At 33.5% G+C, this 14,973-nt stretch overlaps 2 protein-coding genes across 2 annotated transcripts; one reads left to right on the top strand and one right to left on the bottom strand.

Annotated features, from left to right (window-relative positions):
* Window positions 1-3,328: 3,328 nt before the first annotated feature.
* Window positions 3,329-4,400, top strand: LOC7461358 (toMV resistance protein Tm-2(2)). The gene is given in 2 exon segments (XM_024598157.2): window positions 3,329-3,422; window positions 3,554-4,400. Coding segments are annotated over 2 exon segments (777 nt in total). The 3' UTR covers window positions 4,237-4,400.
* A 3,162-nt stretch (window positions 4,401-7,562) lies between these two features.
* Window positions 7,563-10,377, bottom strand: LOC7461360 (mitochondrial dicarboxylate/tricarboxylate transporter DTC). The gene is made up of 6 exons (XM_002304819.4): window positions 9,998-10,377; window positions 9,700-9,783; window positions 9,184-9,245; window positions 8,721-9,082; window positions 8,152-8,366; window positions 7,563-8,006 (listed from the first exon to the last, which is right to left on the bottom strand). Exons 1-6 carry the CDS (start codon window positions 10,115-10,117, stop codon window positions 7,950-7,952), a joined length of 900 nt encoding a protein of 299 aa, XP_002304855.1. The 5' UTR covers window positions 10,118-10,377; the 3' UTR covers window positions 7,563-7,949.
* Between the last annotated feature and the right edge of the window lie 4,596 nt (window positions 10,378-14,973).

Here is a 14,973-nt window from a genome sequence, read left to right as displayed (position 1 = left end):
TTTTTTTAATTGAAATTTTTTATCTATCAAATTTGGTCCTCATTATTTTAATTATTACTTATTTTATTTGAAATAATTTATGAAATTGTAATTATTATTATTTTAATTTCATCATCTTTTAATTTTTTTATTTGTTAGATTTGCTATCTATTATTTTGATTATTATGATTATTATTTATTTTATTTAAGATAATTTATGAAATTAGATTTTTTTTTCAATTTCATTTTCATTCAACTTTTTAATTTGTAAAATTTGCTCCTCATTATTTTAATAAATTTAAAAAATATATATTAATAAATAATTTTTCATAACATAACCAAACACTAGGAAGTGTTTTCCAACTTATTTTTCATGACACTAACATCGAAAAATAATTTACTTTTCAGAAATTTATTTTCTAAGAAAACCATTTTCCAAAAAGAAACTATTTTCCAGCTAATAAACGAAACCTAAATATATTAACATCATTATTATTATTATTATTATATAAATTCAGTCATATTCTTACTATTTTATTTTTTAATATTTATTGGGATATATATTATTATAAAGAATTGGGATAGGCTTAATATCTTATTTTAATAGTTTTATAACGATAATGCGTTGTAGCTAAGTTGATTAGCATGTAAGACATGTTAAGGAATTTGTGTTTATATTGGGTCTATAATTTGTTTTTTTTACCAGATTCACTTTCTTTTTAATTTTGATATAATTTTTAAATATTATTATAAATCAGTTTTTTATTATTAAAATTTTAAATATATTTTAAACATTATTTTATCAAATTTATGATTTTCTTAGCTTTTAATGGCACAAAAATAGATATAATATTTTTTTATTAACTTACTTTAATTATCATAAAAAAAAATTAAATAGAATAATGATTACAGTTAATGTGATAGCTAAAATAAACAGAAAACTTATATTGATGATTTTTACTTTAAAACATTTAGATCTCTCCACCCTCAGCATAGCGCGGGCAAAGATTGATCAAAAACGTTTTTATAATGTTAGCCTTCTTGAGAAATTTGAGCAACTCGAAGTGCCGCCAAGCTTTTTTGGCAAAGCCGCTGCGTATCTTTTCGAGTCTGCACAAGGTGCAACGTTGCCCTCTGAAAATGATACTTTTTCTAGCACAGAGGAGACTCTTGTTGATCAGAACGGAAGTTTCCATGGCAGTTTCATTAGTCGGATGAGCCAGTTCAACAGCTTGCATAGAGTTGATGTCACCATCAAGGTCATTACTGCATTTTGGTCCAGGTCTAGAATTAGATCAAAGCATCCAAAAATCGAACCACCATCTGTTAATAAAGGATTGGTGGATCCATCAACACGAACTGGATCGTTATCTCCTGATTCATTCGCAGAAGTTTTTCACTCTGATGTTTCATCGATCGAGTGAGATTCTAAGACAAGACCACACTCTGAACATATCGTGTCTCCCGTTGAATGGTCGAATACTACCTCTGTAACGAGGAAGAGCAAAACCATTCTTTTCAAGGGCAAGCTTGGCTGCTCCTATTTTCTCTTCTCGGCTCTTGGCTTCTTCTCTGCCTTAATTAGCACAGTGACACTGGAGCAGGATGCATTCCAACACTTCTTTTGCTTCAAAATTACAGTCGAAGAAATTTCTTCAGGATTTCTTTCAGAAAAGTTTATGAAGGTGTTTGGTATTTTTTTTATTGCTTCTCCGAAACTCAGAATTCCTTAAGTCAGAGATCCAACCTCGAAGATTCAAATTTATTTTCCTCGAGTCCCCCATTTTACTCATCATCTGTGGTAAGAAAGTCAAGAGCAATGGAAGTGAAGTTCATCAAAATCCAAACAGCCTGCCGGTGTTGCATGACAAAGTTTTATAGAGAAAATCAAAGAATACTAGCTCACTTGTTCTCCAATTTCATCATAACCACAGGAATTCTTAAAGTCGTTAGAACTTGGATTGTTTCCAGAAATTTGAAAACACAAACAAAAAACAGATATCGTTAATGACTCTCATTGATCTGTGTTTGATACAAAAATTCAGGGCCAATTTACCAAATTAAAAACATTAGGCTGAAAAAAATAAAGGGTACATATTTTAGGGGAAAAAATCGATCAGTGGATATTGACAAGAGCTCAGCACCCTAGCAATGTGGAATTGACAAAGCCGCTAAATTAATTAAATTCATGAAATTAAGCTGTAATTAACTCAAAAGAGGGCAAAGAATCAAGTTAAGCAAGGGCAAAATGGGGTATTAAACTAAATTAACACAGATCTTCTGCAAGCCAACGTGGTTGGCAGGGTTCAAGTCTTTAAGCTTAGCATCCTCGTTAAAGTCATCAAAAAAATGAGAAAATAAATGTCAGCTATTGATTCAAGGCTGCACATCACTAATGAACTTTTTCTACCATAAGTCAGCAGACCGCTAGCTAGTCAACACAAGCTGCTGGTCTGATTTTCATTGCATCAGTGGGGCAGTGGCCTGCTGCTTTTGTCAAGCTTCTTCAACTCCACGGGTGGCTATATAAGAGGTGTAGCAGCAGCTGGTTAATAAAAGAATCACTAAATTTATCTTCTCTTATATATAAATTTATTGATTAAATCATTTTGAGCTTAAAACTTTCATTTCTTGAGAATTAGGACATGGTTGGTTTATATATATAGTGTTACTAGCTACGAAACTTAGCTTTAGATTATATGGATGGTCACAGGACAGGGAGGTATTAGAAAAGGATCGAAGTTGATAAAGAGTAAAGGAGATGGCAGATGCAGCAATGAGTCTTGCTATTGACAAGTTGGTTCATTTGCTAACTCACAAAGTGAAACTACTGAAAGGAGTCCATAAAAAAGTTGCTTGTATCAAAGACGATCTGGAAATCATCAGGGCTTTCCTAAAAGATGCGGATTCAAAGGCAGATAAAGAAGGAATCAGTGAAGGTGTGAAAGCATGGGTAAAACAAGGAAGAGAAGTAGCTTACTGCATTGAAGATGTCATTGATACGTACATGGTTGAAGCCTGTGCGGCACAACATCGTGATCAACAACGTGGATTAATGGGCTCCATCCTGTATAGCATCTGTTCCTTGGTTAGCAAATTGAAACCGCGTCATGAGATAGTATCAGGGATTCAAGATATCATGGCAAGACTTCAAGAAATCAAGGATAGAAGTGAAAGATTCCGGTTCATTTCTTCAGAGCATGTCACGTCAAGTAGCAATGCGACAACAGTCTAATTGCATGATCCCCGAGAAGAATCTCTTTTCATTGAAGAAGGTGAGCTTGTTGGCATTGAATCTCCAAGAGATGACTTGATAGTCTACTTGGTAGGCGGAGCATCCCAAAGGACTATGATTTCCTTGGTTGGTATGGGCGGTATAGGGAAGACCACTCTGGCTAAGAAGGTGTATGACAATCACGAAGTGAAGAAGCACTTTGGATGTCGTGCGTGGATCACTGTGTCTCAATCATATGATAAGGAGGAGCATACTAAAGAAACTCTATGAAGGCAAAAAACAGCTTGTCCCTAAAACCATTGTTGCCATGTATGTCTCATCCTTGATATATGAGCTTAGAGAATATCTACTATCTCATTGTATTTGATAATGAATGGGAAATTGGCTTCTGGGGAGATGTGGAGCATGCTTTGTTCAACAATGATAACGGAAGTAGATTATTGGCCACAACAAGAAACAAGGATGTTGCTAACTTTGGCAAACGATCTTCATTAGTTCATGTCTATCAGATGGAACCTCTGCCTCAACAAGAGGCATGGGAATTCTTTTGCAAGAAGGCATTCAAGTTTGACTTTCAAGGGAAATGTCCTCAAGATTTGGAGGAATTATCTCATAACATTGTTAGAAGGTGTGGAGGATTGCCATTAGCAATTGTGGCTGTTGGTGAACTTCTAGCAACCAAGGAAAAGGTGGTTCTCGAATGGAAAAGGTTGCTTGATAACCTCGGTTCAGCACTGGTTTGTGATCCGCATGTTGAGAATATCACAAAAATTCTCTTCCTTAGTTACAATGATCTGCCTTACCACCTCAAATCTTGTTTCTTATACTTCGGTATGTTGCCAGAGGATTTCTCGATCAGGCGTAGTAAACTAATCAAACTATGGATTGCTGAGGGGTTTATACAATAATAGCAAGGCATGACGTTAGAAGAGACAGCAGAAGAATACTTAACTGAACTTATCCATCGAAGTTTGGTTCAGCTGAATGAAGCTGGTTTGAAAGGAATTCTTAGAACATGTTGAGTTCATGATTTAGTGCGTGACATCATTCTTTCCAAGTCAGAGGAGTTGAGTTTCCCCACATTTCCAAGAATTGCTCATCTATTGAAGGCATAGCACGGCGACTCTCCATAAGCAAACAAGTGATTAGTAACATTTCGAGGAGCAGCAGCATCACCAACTCTCAAACTCGCTCTGTCATGGTCTTCAATGGAGTTGATGTCCAGAAGCCTTTAATCTCTGCAATATTTACAAAATTTAAGCTTTTGACCATGTTAGATTTTGAAAGGTATCCCATAGATCGCATCCCCAAAGAACTGGGAAACTTGTTGCATCTAAGGTACTCAAGCCTAAAGGATGCTAAAGTACTCAACACTATCTGTCTTTTCTGTCAACAAGGATGAGATTCTTGAAGTGCAAACAATGTCTTCTCCTCCTCCTCACCTTCAAAGTCTATACCTTCATGGGAAATCAGAAATGTTGCCATGTTGGATTTCCAAACTGAACAATCTAGTTGCGTTGGGATTAGTTTTTTCAAGATTGACTGATGATCCAGTTAAAGTCTTTCAAGCTTTGCCCAGTTTAAAATCTCTTGGGCTCTTTTGTGGATACGATGAAGAGGAAGTGCATTTTGAAGGAGGGTTTCTTAAGCTTAAGTGGCTTTCTCTTTCTGGATTGAATTCCATTATAATAGAAAAAGGAGCGTTGCCCCTTCTTCAAGAGCTAGCTATAGGAGCTTGCCCGCAACAGAGACAGGTGCCTTCAGGAATCCAACACTTGAAAGACCTCAAAGAATTGTCATTTGCAGGGATGCCAGATGACTCCACCCAAAGATTGCCATGCAATGGAGGGGAAGACTACTGGATGGTCAAGAATGTACCATGTCTCCAATACGACGGGATTTATGATCCCAACGATGAAACATCTTATGCAGCAGAGGTGAAAAGATATTTTGGATGATTAACACGAGCACCAAATCTAGGTATTGATAAATTGAATTCGTCAATACATTCAGCTTTACTTATTTCTCCTTTCTAACATACCACGTTCCTGTAATCACTCATTTTCTTGATAGGTGGCATGGATTGTAGTACTCAAGCACTTCACGGTACTGCCATTCTCAAATATGTTCCATTCCAGCACTTGTTGTTTCTTGTAGTAGCCTCCATGTGAGATTCTACCTGCTGCACAACTAGATTCTTGCTTCTGTGAATCTGTCTCTTCTCTCAACATCAATGAGCCGGTTGTGTTGTTATAAATTTCTGAGAATTAATGTGACAACTGCAACTGCTATTGCTGTCGTTGGTTATGTTGTGTTGTGTTAATGTTCACTTTTAGGCATTTTTCTTTGATTTTATTATGCTATATATTCATATATTAACTGGCAATGGTGATGGATCTGGTCTCAAGTAGCCCATTAAGTGTTGCAATTTGATAATCTGATTGAGAGGGACTTGCTTTTCTGGGTGGTGGAGGTATCGTTTTAACTTTCCTTCAAGAAGATTCCTTCTCTTGACTGCCACATGAGCCCTGAACAGGGCTGATATATCCTGCAGGGTCCAGTTTACAAAATCCGAGACCAGTTAGCCAGTGTGGTCCGGTGAGTTAATGAACCAGAAGAAAAGAGGGCCTAAAGGAAACCAGTGTTGATTCCACCTTTTCTGAGAGCTGACAATTAATTAACGCATCAGGTTTCTGGCCTTGATAGGCTGCATTATCTTGGACCGAGGAGTGTATTAATCTTGCCTGTAATAATAATAGCAAGAATTAAAGGTAAAGAATAGACTAATCCAAATGTTGGCTGATGCGGGCGTCGCAGCAACCCAATACTGTTTCCGTGTTTTAGTATGGTAATGTTGGAATGTTTTTTAAAAATAATTTTATTTTAAAATATATTAAAATAAAAAAAAATATTTTTATTTTTTAAAAAATATACTAAAAAATTATCTAGGGATAAAGTCTTGATTTCACTGAAAAAGGATATGAGGGTAATTTTGACATCATCTTCTTTTGTTTTATTTTGATTTGCTGTAAAGTAAATTATTATAAAGTCCCTCAGCTCTCAGTGTCATTGTAATTTAATCCCTTGGTTTCCTAAAAACTACAGTTATCTCCTCCCCTCTGATTCTCTCCTTACAAGATGCTCCTTTGTTTACTGCACGATACTAAACTGTTCAATAATCAAAATTTTAGCTTTAAAATGTTTACATGGTGTTTATCAATTCAATTATATTTTAAAAAATTCTTGAATTTTTTTAGTTTTAAATTAATTTTTTATGTGTTTTTTTATTATTTTGATGTGCTAATATCATAAATGAATTTTAAAAAATAAAAAATATTATTTTAATATATTTTTAAATAAAAAAAAATTTAAAAAAACAATTTTTATCGCACACACTTATGCGATACGGCTCACTAGCATTGCATTATCAAAAGGACTCATTTATAAGCAAGGCATTAAAGGGAAGGATATAACCGTAGATTTTTTAATATTGAGAGACTAAGTTAAAATCTTATAGAAAATTAAGGGATTAAATAATAATTTACTCTTTATTATATTCTCTTGTATTTGTTTTTTCTTATTTTTTATAATATAAGTAATAGCATTATAGGATAGATAGAATATTAATAGATTAAAAAAAATAATGCCATAAAATTTAATTGAAATATTGGAGAATATTAAAATTCATGTTATATTCTTCTTTTAAAATATTTTATTTTTCACATTCGATTTATTCTTAAAAACCTCCAAAATATAAATTGGATTTGTTTGAATTAGGTTTAAATAAACGAGGAGATAAAATATGAATTAGATTTATTTGAATTAGGTTTACTGTTGAAATGTTATGGGGAGAAGCATTTTTGGCATGGTTACCTCAATCTTCATATATTATTTATAAAGTTGAAACTCATTTTAAGAGCAATCAACAATCTCCATTTTCTTTTTGTTATCCATATTTTAAAAAAACACATTAACCTCTACATTTTTTAAAAAAATATTAATATAGATTATATTAATATTCTTTTCGAACTATAATGGTGATATTATAATATATTCCTACAATATATCCTGGTAAGAAACTCATCCCATCATCAATCTCCATCCTCCTTCAGCACAATGTAGTAAAAGGATCGAACACCTCACAGCCTAAAATCACTCTCATTGCAATCCAGTTGTTATCCATCACCTGGGAAAAGTCTGAAAGAGACTTGAACTAGCGCCTGATACATTGCCAATTCGTAGCGAGAACCGAATCTAGCTTTATCTGGACCCAATTCATGGCTGTTTACATCATAGCTTGTAACTTTTAAGGTGCTGAACATCCAGAGAAAATAAACACAAGGCAGGATGAAGAAGAACATGCTGAGATCCAAGGTCAAATTACGAGGTTTTAAGAATACAAAAGTTGATCCGTAATACCTGTTCATCAAGTACAAAATGTATTTTTAATTCTCTCTTCTCAAGGATTGAAATGAGGAGCTCTATTGATTTCAAAAGGGGTTTTATGAAAAATTCAAATCCTTCCACACCCTATAAATTGTAGGTGCTGATAAGCATAAAATTCAGAAATCCTACTTAAAATTCAACAGTAAGAATTTCAAAAATAATTGGTTTGACTTGAAAGTCAAACAGGGTGTGAACCACCAGAACCAGCCAGAAACTACAACAAAAGTACACAACCAAATGCCGTTATTTTGATAGCTTGACTCATCGCGAATCCCGTCTCTGCAGGAAACTACAACCCGACTGATTTCTCCAGCTTTTGAATTTGGTTAAGGAATATCCAGGTCATCTGCATATGCAAAACATTCAGCAATAAGAACTCTATGTGGTGATCTAAAAACAGTTAAGTAATCAGCCATAGCTAAGCAGACAAAGTCATGAAAGATGAGCAAACAAATGCATGGAGGGAAGGAGGGAGGGGGGAAGATAAGTACCATGACATGAGGAGCAATTCTGACACAATAAACAGGGAATCCAGTGTAAAATTTGAACGGTCCTCCTGACTTGAGTGTCTTTAAGGCACAATCCATGGAGCCAGTGTATGGATACTTTCCTTGGGCATCAGGTTGCATTTTCTGAATTTGAGTTTTGACATAATCAAATGGAAGACTACAAGCTGCGGCGAAAAATCCAGAAACACTACTTGCACCTGGAAATAAAGAGGATAAAGGGAGCTGTTAGCCATTGTAACACATCATGCTTACTGTGTTCAGCTGAAATATTAGCCACATGGTGATTCGAATGTCAGATTCAATCAATGAACATGCCTAATATAGATGGCGTAACAAACAAAATACATACATTTTAGAAATGAACAGAAAAAAAAACACGCTAGACTAAGATCCACTTTTCAAATCTTTGACTAAATCTATGTAATATGTACACCCAGTGATTGTTCATGCCATGCTCAACTGATGCGTGCATAACTAACAATGGAATAGTTTTGAAAAATTAATACTCATTGATACAAGTATATAAATATCATGCATGCAAAGAATCTTACCTAACACTGTAGCACCTTCACCAAAACCAAGAGAATCCTTGCAAAACTCAACACTTTGGTCATAAGAAGCAAGCATCCCCATGTTCAAAGCCATTGCCCTTACAACAGTAGGGCCAGCACCTTTCCAGAGTGCCAAAACCCCTTCATCAGCAACAATTCGGTAGAGGGCATTGAAAGCATTTGAGTAGTTTCTGCGCTGAGCAACAGGTAAAGTGGCATCAGCCTGCATACGGATGAGTGCTAAATCCGCTGGGCTGCCCACAGATGCTCCAATCGCACCAGCTGTTAGCCCACACAAAGCCTTCTGATATAGAGGTAAGGGCTTCCCATCATTGGCTTCAATTGCTTTGCTGGTCAAAATCCTTACAAAGACAGAAAGGAATTCAGTAAGCTTGATTTAATTAGAAGTTAGAAGATGGACAACAACATTATAGTTTGATAACAAATATTTTCAAACACTCACTTGAATGTTCCGAGCCGGGCAGTTGTATAAGTGGCTTGCCTCAACAGTCCAGCAGAAAGCCCCTGATCATCAACATGGTAATGAGACACAGAGCACACACAACACGAACCAGATTTAAATTTAACAACAACAAAACACGTCTTAATTCAAAAGACACTAGGAATTCAATTGGTCAAGTTAAATGCTTCTCGTTGATGCCATTTCTGAGGTGATCTCCAAAAATTAAGACACAAACAAGTAACCAATATCAAATCTTACAAATTTGTTTTAATCTCACAAATTAGAGGACATATTATATTAGATCAAATCTATCAATTTTCTATCGAAAGAGCACAAACCACACCTCCTCTTAAAGCATTCAAATTGGAAAGTTTAATTCCTTTCCCTGTGAAATGATAGCTGAGCTCCAAATTAAACAGCAATGGAGATCCATCCCTTAGCACAGATCTTATAAATGAGAAACTAAATCAACATCACGCAACCAAAAATCCAATATTTAAAGTAAATTGTTCAAACCTTGTATAAAGCACCAAAACCCTCATTCTTTATCATATTCCTTGTCACCTCACCAGCTGATCCTTGACCCAATTGAATCCTCACCTACACAAAACGCAAAAACCCATCAAAACACAGACCTCAACAAACCACTTTACACCATCAAACCAAACAAAACCTTTTAAAAAAAAAACCTCAAATCCCAGATCTAAAAGGTCATTTTAGCTAAAAAAGATTCAAACTTCATATCACAAAGAGCACAAAAACATAAAATAATCAACCACAAACCCCCAAAATCCAAAGAAACACAGGTTTGTACCTTAATCATATCAATTGGCTGGATAACACAGGTGGCAAGCATACCAGATGCACCACCATTAACAAAAGGTTTAACAGTAGGCCATACACCGAGTGATTGTGGTTTCTTCTCCTCCCCCATTCCTTCCCTTCTTTTTTGGATTCAAAAACTCCTCAAGGGGAATCTGGGATTTGCCAAAAAGAAGCAAAGAAATAGAGAGAGAGAGAGAGAGAGAAAGGGGATATAAGAACTGAGAAGTAAAGGAGGCAGTATATAGGACTACACAAAGCTTGGAAGAAAGAAAACCCTCCCTAATTTTTATTTTTATTTTAATATATATTGTTGAGGAGGAAATATTTTGGAGGCATTTATCACTCTCTCTGTTTATTTATTTATTTTCTATTTTGGATGTGAAGGAGGGTGACATGAGATTATTTGTGGGAACAAAGCAAGTAGCAATATTCATCATACAAAATTTAAGAATTGGTGAGATTGATTGACAATATTGCCCTTTCTTGAATTTGATTTTACATGTACTTGTAATTAACTGGATAGATTTTAAATGAATTAGTTGATGAGAAAGTGTTTTTTTTTTTTTAATTTGAAGGGTGTTGCTTGATGGTCTTCTATAAATGTTTTCAACTGCATTAGACAAGCACAATCCTCCATTTAATTTAATTTAGGAAGAATAATTTAAGTAAATATAGTTCTAAAGCTTCTTAAAAAGCAAGTATAAATGGACACAAGAACCAAACTCCCAAGACTCCCATCATTTTCCATTAACTCTTTTTTTTTTTTTCAAAGAGAAAAGGTCATGGGGATCATTAAAAACATGGTGGAATGCACCAAACAGTCATTTTGACCACCTTAGAGTAGTTGCTTTTATTTATTGAATTGTAGAAAAACGGTCGGTCCAACTTGCAGCAGCAGCGATAAATTGGACATGGTTAGTTCAATAGTGCATAAAAAAGACTGACTTGACTTGAACCTGTTAGAGGAAAGGCAAACCTTTACTTGCCTTGGACTCAAAACACAACAGAGCCCCTCATGTATCACCTAACCTTAACAAATTAGCGAGGATAAATAAGTAATTTCATTCACAAATACTTGAGGGCATGTTTCTAGCCGAGAGAAAATAAATATAGACATAAACATATTCGATAAAAAAATATTAAAATAAAAACATAAATATTCTTAGAGTGAATTTATGTTTTATTCAAAATAGGAATAACATAGAAAAATATCTATTTTATTTTCACTAATTTTGCACACTACATAAATAAGCTATCATTTGGGATATTTCTTTTATATTCGTAGGATTTATTGGGATTTTTTAATCCATTTCAACGTTTTTTTTATTTTTTTCATTTCGAAGATCTGAAGTTCTAAAGAATGGGCGACGTTTTCAGTGAATATGTCTCAAGCGTAAATCAAAAGGTATTGTGAGGTTACTTCGGTAAGTTTCTGTCATAAAACTAATGCTGCACGATGCACGAGAATCCCAGCTTGCCCAACCACCCAGGATCGGCAGATTCTTAAATATTCGAATTACGATAATGTCCTTGAATGTTTTCCTTGGATGCAGCGATATCCCTCTCGATATTGTCGCCATTGTCTTCGTAATGAGGAGAGGAAAATATAACTTGGGATTTTAAGACAAAGATTAGCTGTCTCATTGGTGGACTTGGTATTTCAGGAATGCATAACAAGGACAGGGACACTAAAAAAGAAAAAAAAACAAGAAATTGGTAGCAAAATTGTTTGATTCGTAGGGCTTAACCTTAGTAACTGTCTTCTGTTCATCTACTATTATTAAACTCGGTAATAGATCAATAAATAAATTTATAATCATTAGTGACTTTGCTGGCCAATCAAAATCCAATTTGAGCTTTTTAAAAAAAATTAAAATATCATTATTTTATTTTAAAAAAACTAAAACAACATCTTTTTAAATTAATCCAAGTCAATTTTGATGAATATATCCAACCTATAACCATATATTTTTAAATTAAATCATGAATTGAACCGGATTTAACAACTTTGGTTTCGGTTTCATCATGATCTTTAAGTTTTTTTAGAAATGGTGTTTTTTTCATGACAATAGGTGAAGATTTTATTTAAAGATAAAAGGCCAGCTAGAAAAACTCATAGCTAGGAAATAAAACAAGAGCAAAAAACAAATTACAACCAAGAAATAAATTTGTTCTGCATCTGCCACTGCATGCCCTTCTCGATCGCAACACATGAAAAAAATACATACAATATGATTAAAATATTCCTCAAACACCATCGATGCTTGACAATCTTGGCTTGAAGCTATATATATGGTGTTTCTTTTTATTTTTTTAATGTAAGAGGATTGCTAGATCCACTCTTTTATTCAAGGTTAATTAGAACTAGTAAGATTTAATTTTCATGTCTAAGATCTGCACAAATTGCCAAGAGGCACGGTGTAATCTTAACTAGGTAACATGCAAATGTATCAACAGAAATATGCTTAGGATTGCAACACGTGAAATAATAATAATAATAATAATAATAATAAAGGATTTGTGGCTGCTGCATTCCCATGCAGGTGCTGTTGCGATCCATGAAAAGGGACATGTCCAACTTAATTCAGATTCACAGTTTTTTATAGTATTTTCCTTCAAAAAAACTCTATATCCCACAGCAATCTGTTAGGCTTTAATTTGCTCTATATTATCTTCCTTCTTTTTTAATTATATATAAACCAATTTGCTCCATTTTCAAACAAATGCAGAGTCGTATCTCTTATATGAGTAAATTTAAGGTCGTATCTCTTATATATCGGCTTAATTAATGCCTTTAAACAAATGTAATCTTAGGCAGGTTGATAGCATACAGGCGTTTTTTACATGCGTATATTTGTTCAGAGGCCTTATTCTTTGGTGAACGGTGAACGGTGAACGGTGAGAAGCAAAGTTGCCAGGACAGGACGTGAAGATAGCCTGTGCACATGGCAATGCCTTAATTTGTCGATAGTCCCAGGAGGAGGCTGTTGTCTCTGCAGGATGGGCTGATAAACCCATGATGATCATACAAGTTTCCCACACCAGGGAGTTTGCGTTGCATGTTTGTCATGGTGATTTATACCAAATCTTTCATAACATTAATTTGTCCTGTAACATGCTGTGTACTCATTCATTCTTTTGCAATTTGATCAAGGATGAATATCTAAGGTGTAAATAAAAAAAATTGTTTAATCATCTATAAATTTCAAGGTTATGAAAGACTTATCTGAGTACTAATTTTTTAATCTTAAAAAATTAATTAAAATACATATAAACTGATTAAATATTAATGATTAAAAAAAGAGTTGCATCTATCAAGTTAGAGACTTCCAGCTAATTATGGTATTTTATTGTGGCATCATGTAATGTTTTGTCTCCCCTTTTTGTGCATGTCTCGTATATAACTAGTTACTCCGGCAAAACCATAAAATTTCTAGACTAGTCATGGTCATGTTAATAAATTAATTTACCTTCTTAATTATACATGTGAGGAGAGAAATTATCGAGTATATTATATTTATTATTAATAAAAGTTTAATTTATTTTTAATATTTATATAATATTAGATTAATTATGAATATGGAATAAAGATAAAATTTATGAGACAAAGATATTTTGCAAAGAAAATTATAAAGTTATTATAATTATGAAATTTTTATTGCATCAAAGTATTGTTTCTAAAATATTCTTGATCGATGTTTTCTTAAATACTAGACTTTTATTAGAGCCGTAGAGACTGATACATTTTATGTTCATTGTATTTGTGAAAGAAATAGTTGTTCTCACAAGTTGAGATATAAGGGATACCTAAAACTAATATGTAGATGCTTATCATAAGATATATATACTGAACTGAATCGCATGAGAATTTCATATGAAAATATCATTTATGCCCATATTAAGATCACTAAGCATGTCTACCATATGATTTAATATGGTAGACATGCTTCAATCACAATATTATTGATGAAATAAAATTAATTACACCGTGCAACCGGTCACTGAAAGGTTAAGTAAAACCACCAATGACTTTTCTAATATTTGAAGGATTATAACACATTATTAGATGATGCACATGATCTTTAAATATAAATTGATCATCAATTATTGAATTATTAATAAATTAAATTATTTAATTTTTTTAATTAGAATTAGAATTTATATTTGGACCAATATATTAGGAATTTAATGGGCCACACACGTTAAGAACCAACAATCAAAAATTAAACTAGGATGATTTAATTAAATATGACTTTAGTAAAATATATTTTAAAAATTAGAATATAATTAATACATGAATTATATTTCTAGACATATAAAAATTAAATAAAAACTTAATTGAGTAAATTTTTATAATTATTTTAAATTAATATAAAAATTATTAAAAAAACAAATTAATATTTTATTAATTTATAGAATGAAGATCTAACGTGCGGCAGAAACACCGCTAAAGACAACTCCTCGAACCGGGAGGCTTTGGTTCTAACTGAGTTCTGATTTGTTACACCTATTTTAGTTAATCTTTTAACATAGATCAGGATTGTCTTGATTAATTAATCAATATTGAGCATTTAAAACTCAAATGAAAAGCTATAAAAAGGCAAGATGTGTAGTGTAGGAGTTTCAAAAAGCCATTAAAAAATTACCCAACACTTTTAACTCTCCAAAGTCCAAACCCTTTTCCACTCAGATGTACTTGATGCTACCAGCTATAATAATATAACATCAGGAAAATCAAGATCTCTCCGCATACAGTCTTCTCCCTGTCTTCTGGAATTTGATAAATTATTGAACACATATCACAGGCATCCTACTCTGTCAAGTGACATTAGGAATCTTGGTTGTCTTCCATGTGTTTGTGCGTTTGTCTAAGTAAATTCTTGTTTTACCTGTTACTTCTGGTTGAGGTCTTATTTCTATTATCAGAGCCGGCAAGAGCCCCGTAACCACTTGAAAAATAGTTCA

This window comes from Populus trichocarpa, chromosome 3 (genome assembly GCF_000002775.5).
Source record: "Populus trichocarpa isolate Nisqually-1 chromosome 3, P.trichocarpa_v4.1, whole genome shotgun sequence".
NCBI classification, from domain to species: domain Eukaryota; kingdom Viridiplantae; phylum Streptophyta; class Magnoliopsida; order Malpighiales; family Salicaceae; genus Populus; species Populus trichocarpa.
Note: the sequence above shows the minus strand (reverse complement) of the source record. Positions and strands in the feature narration are given on the sequence as shown.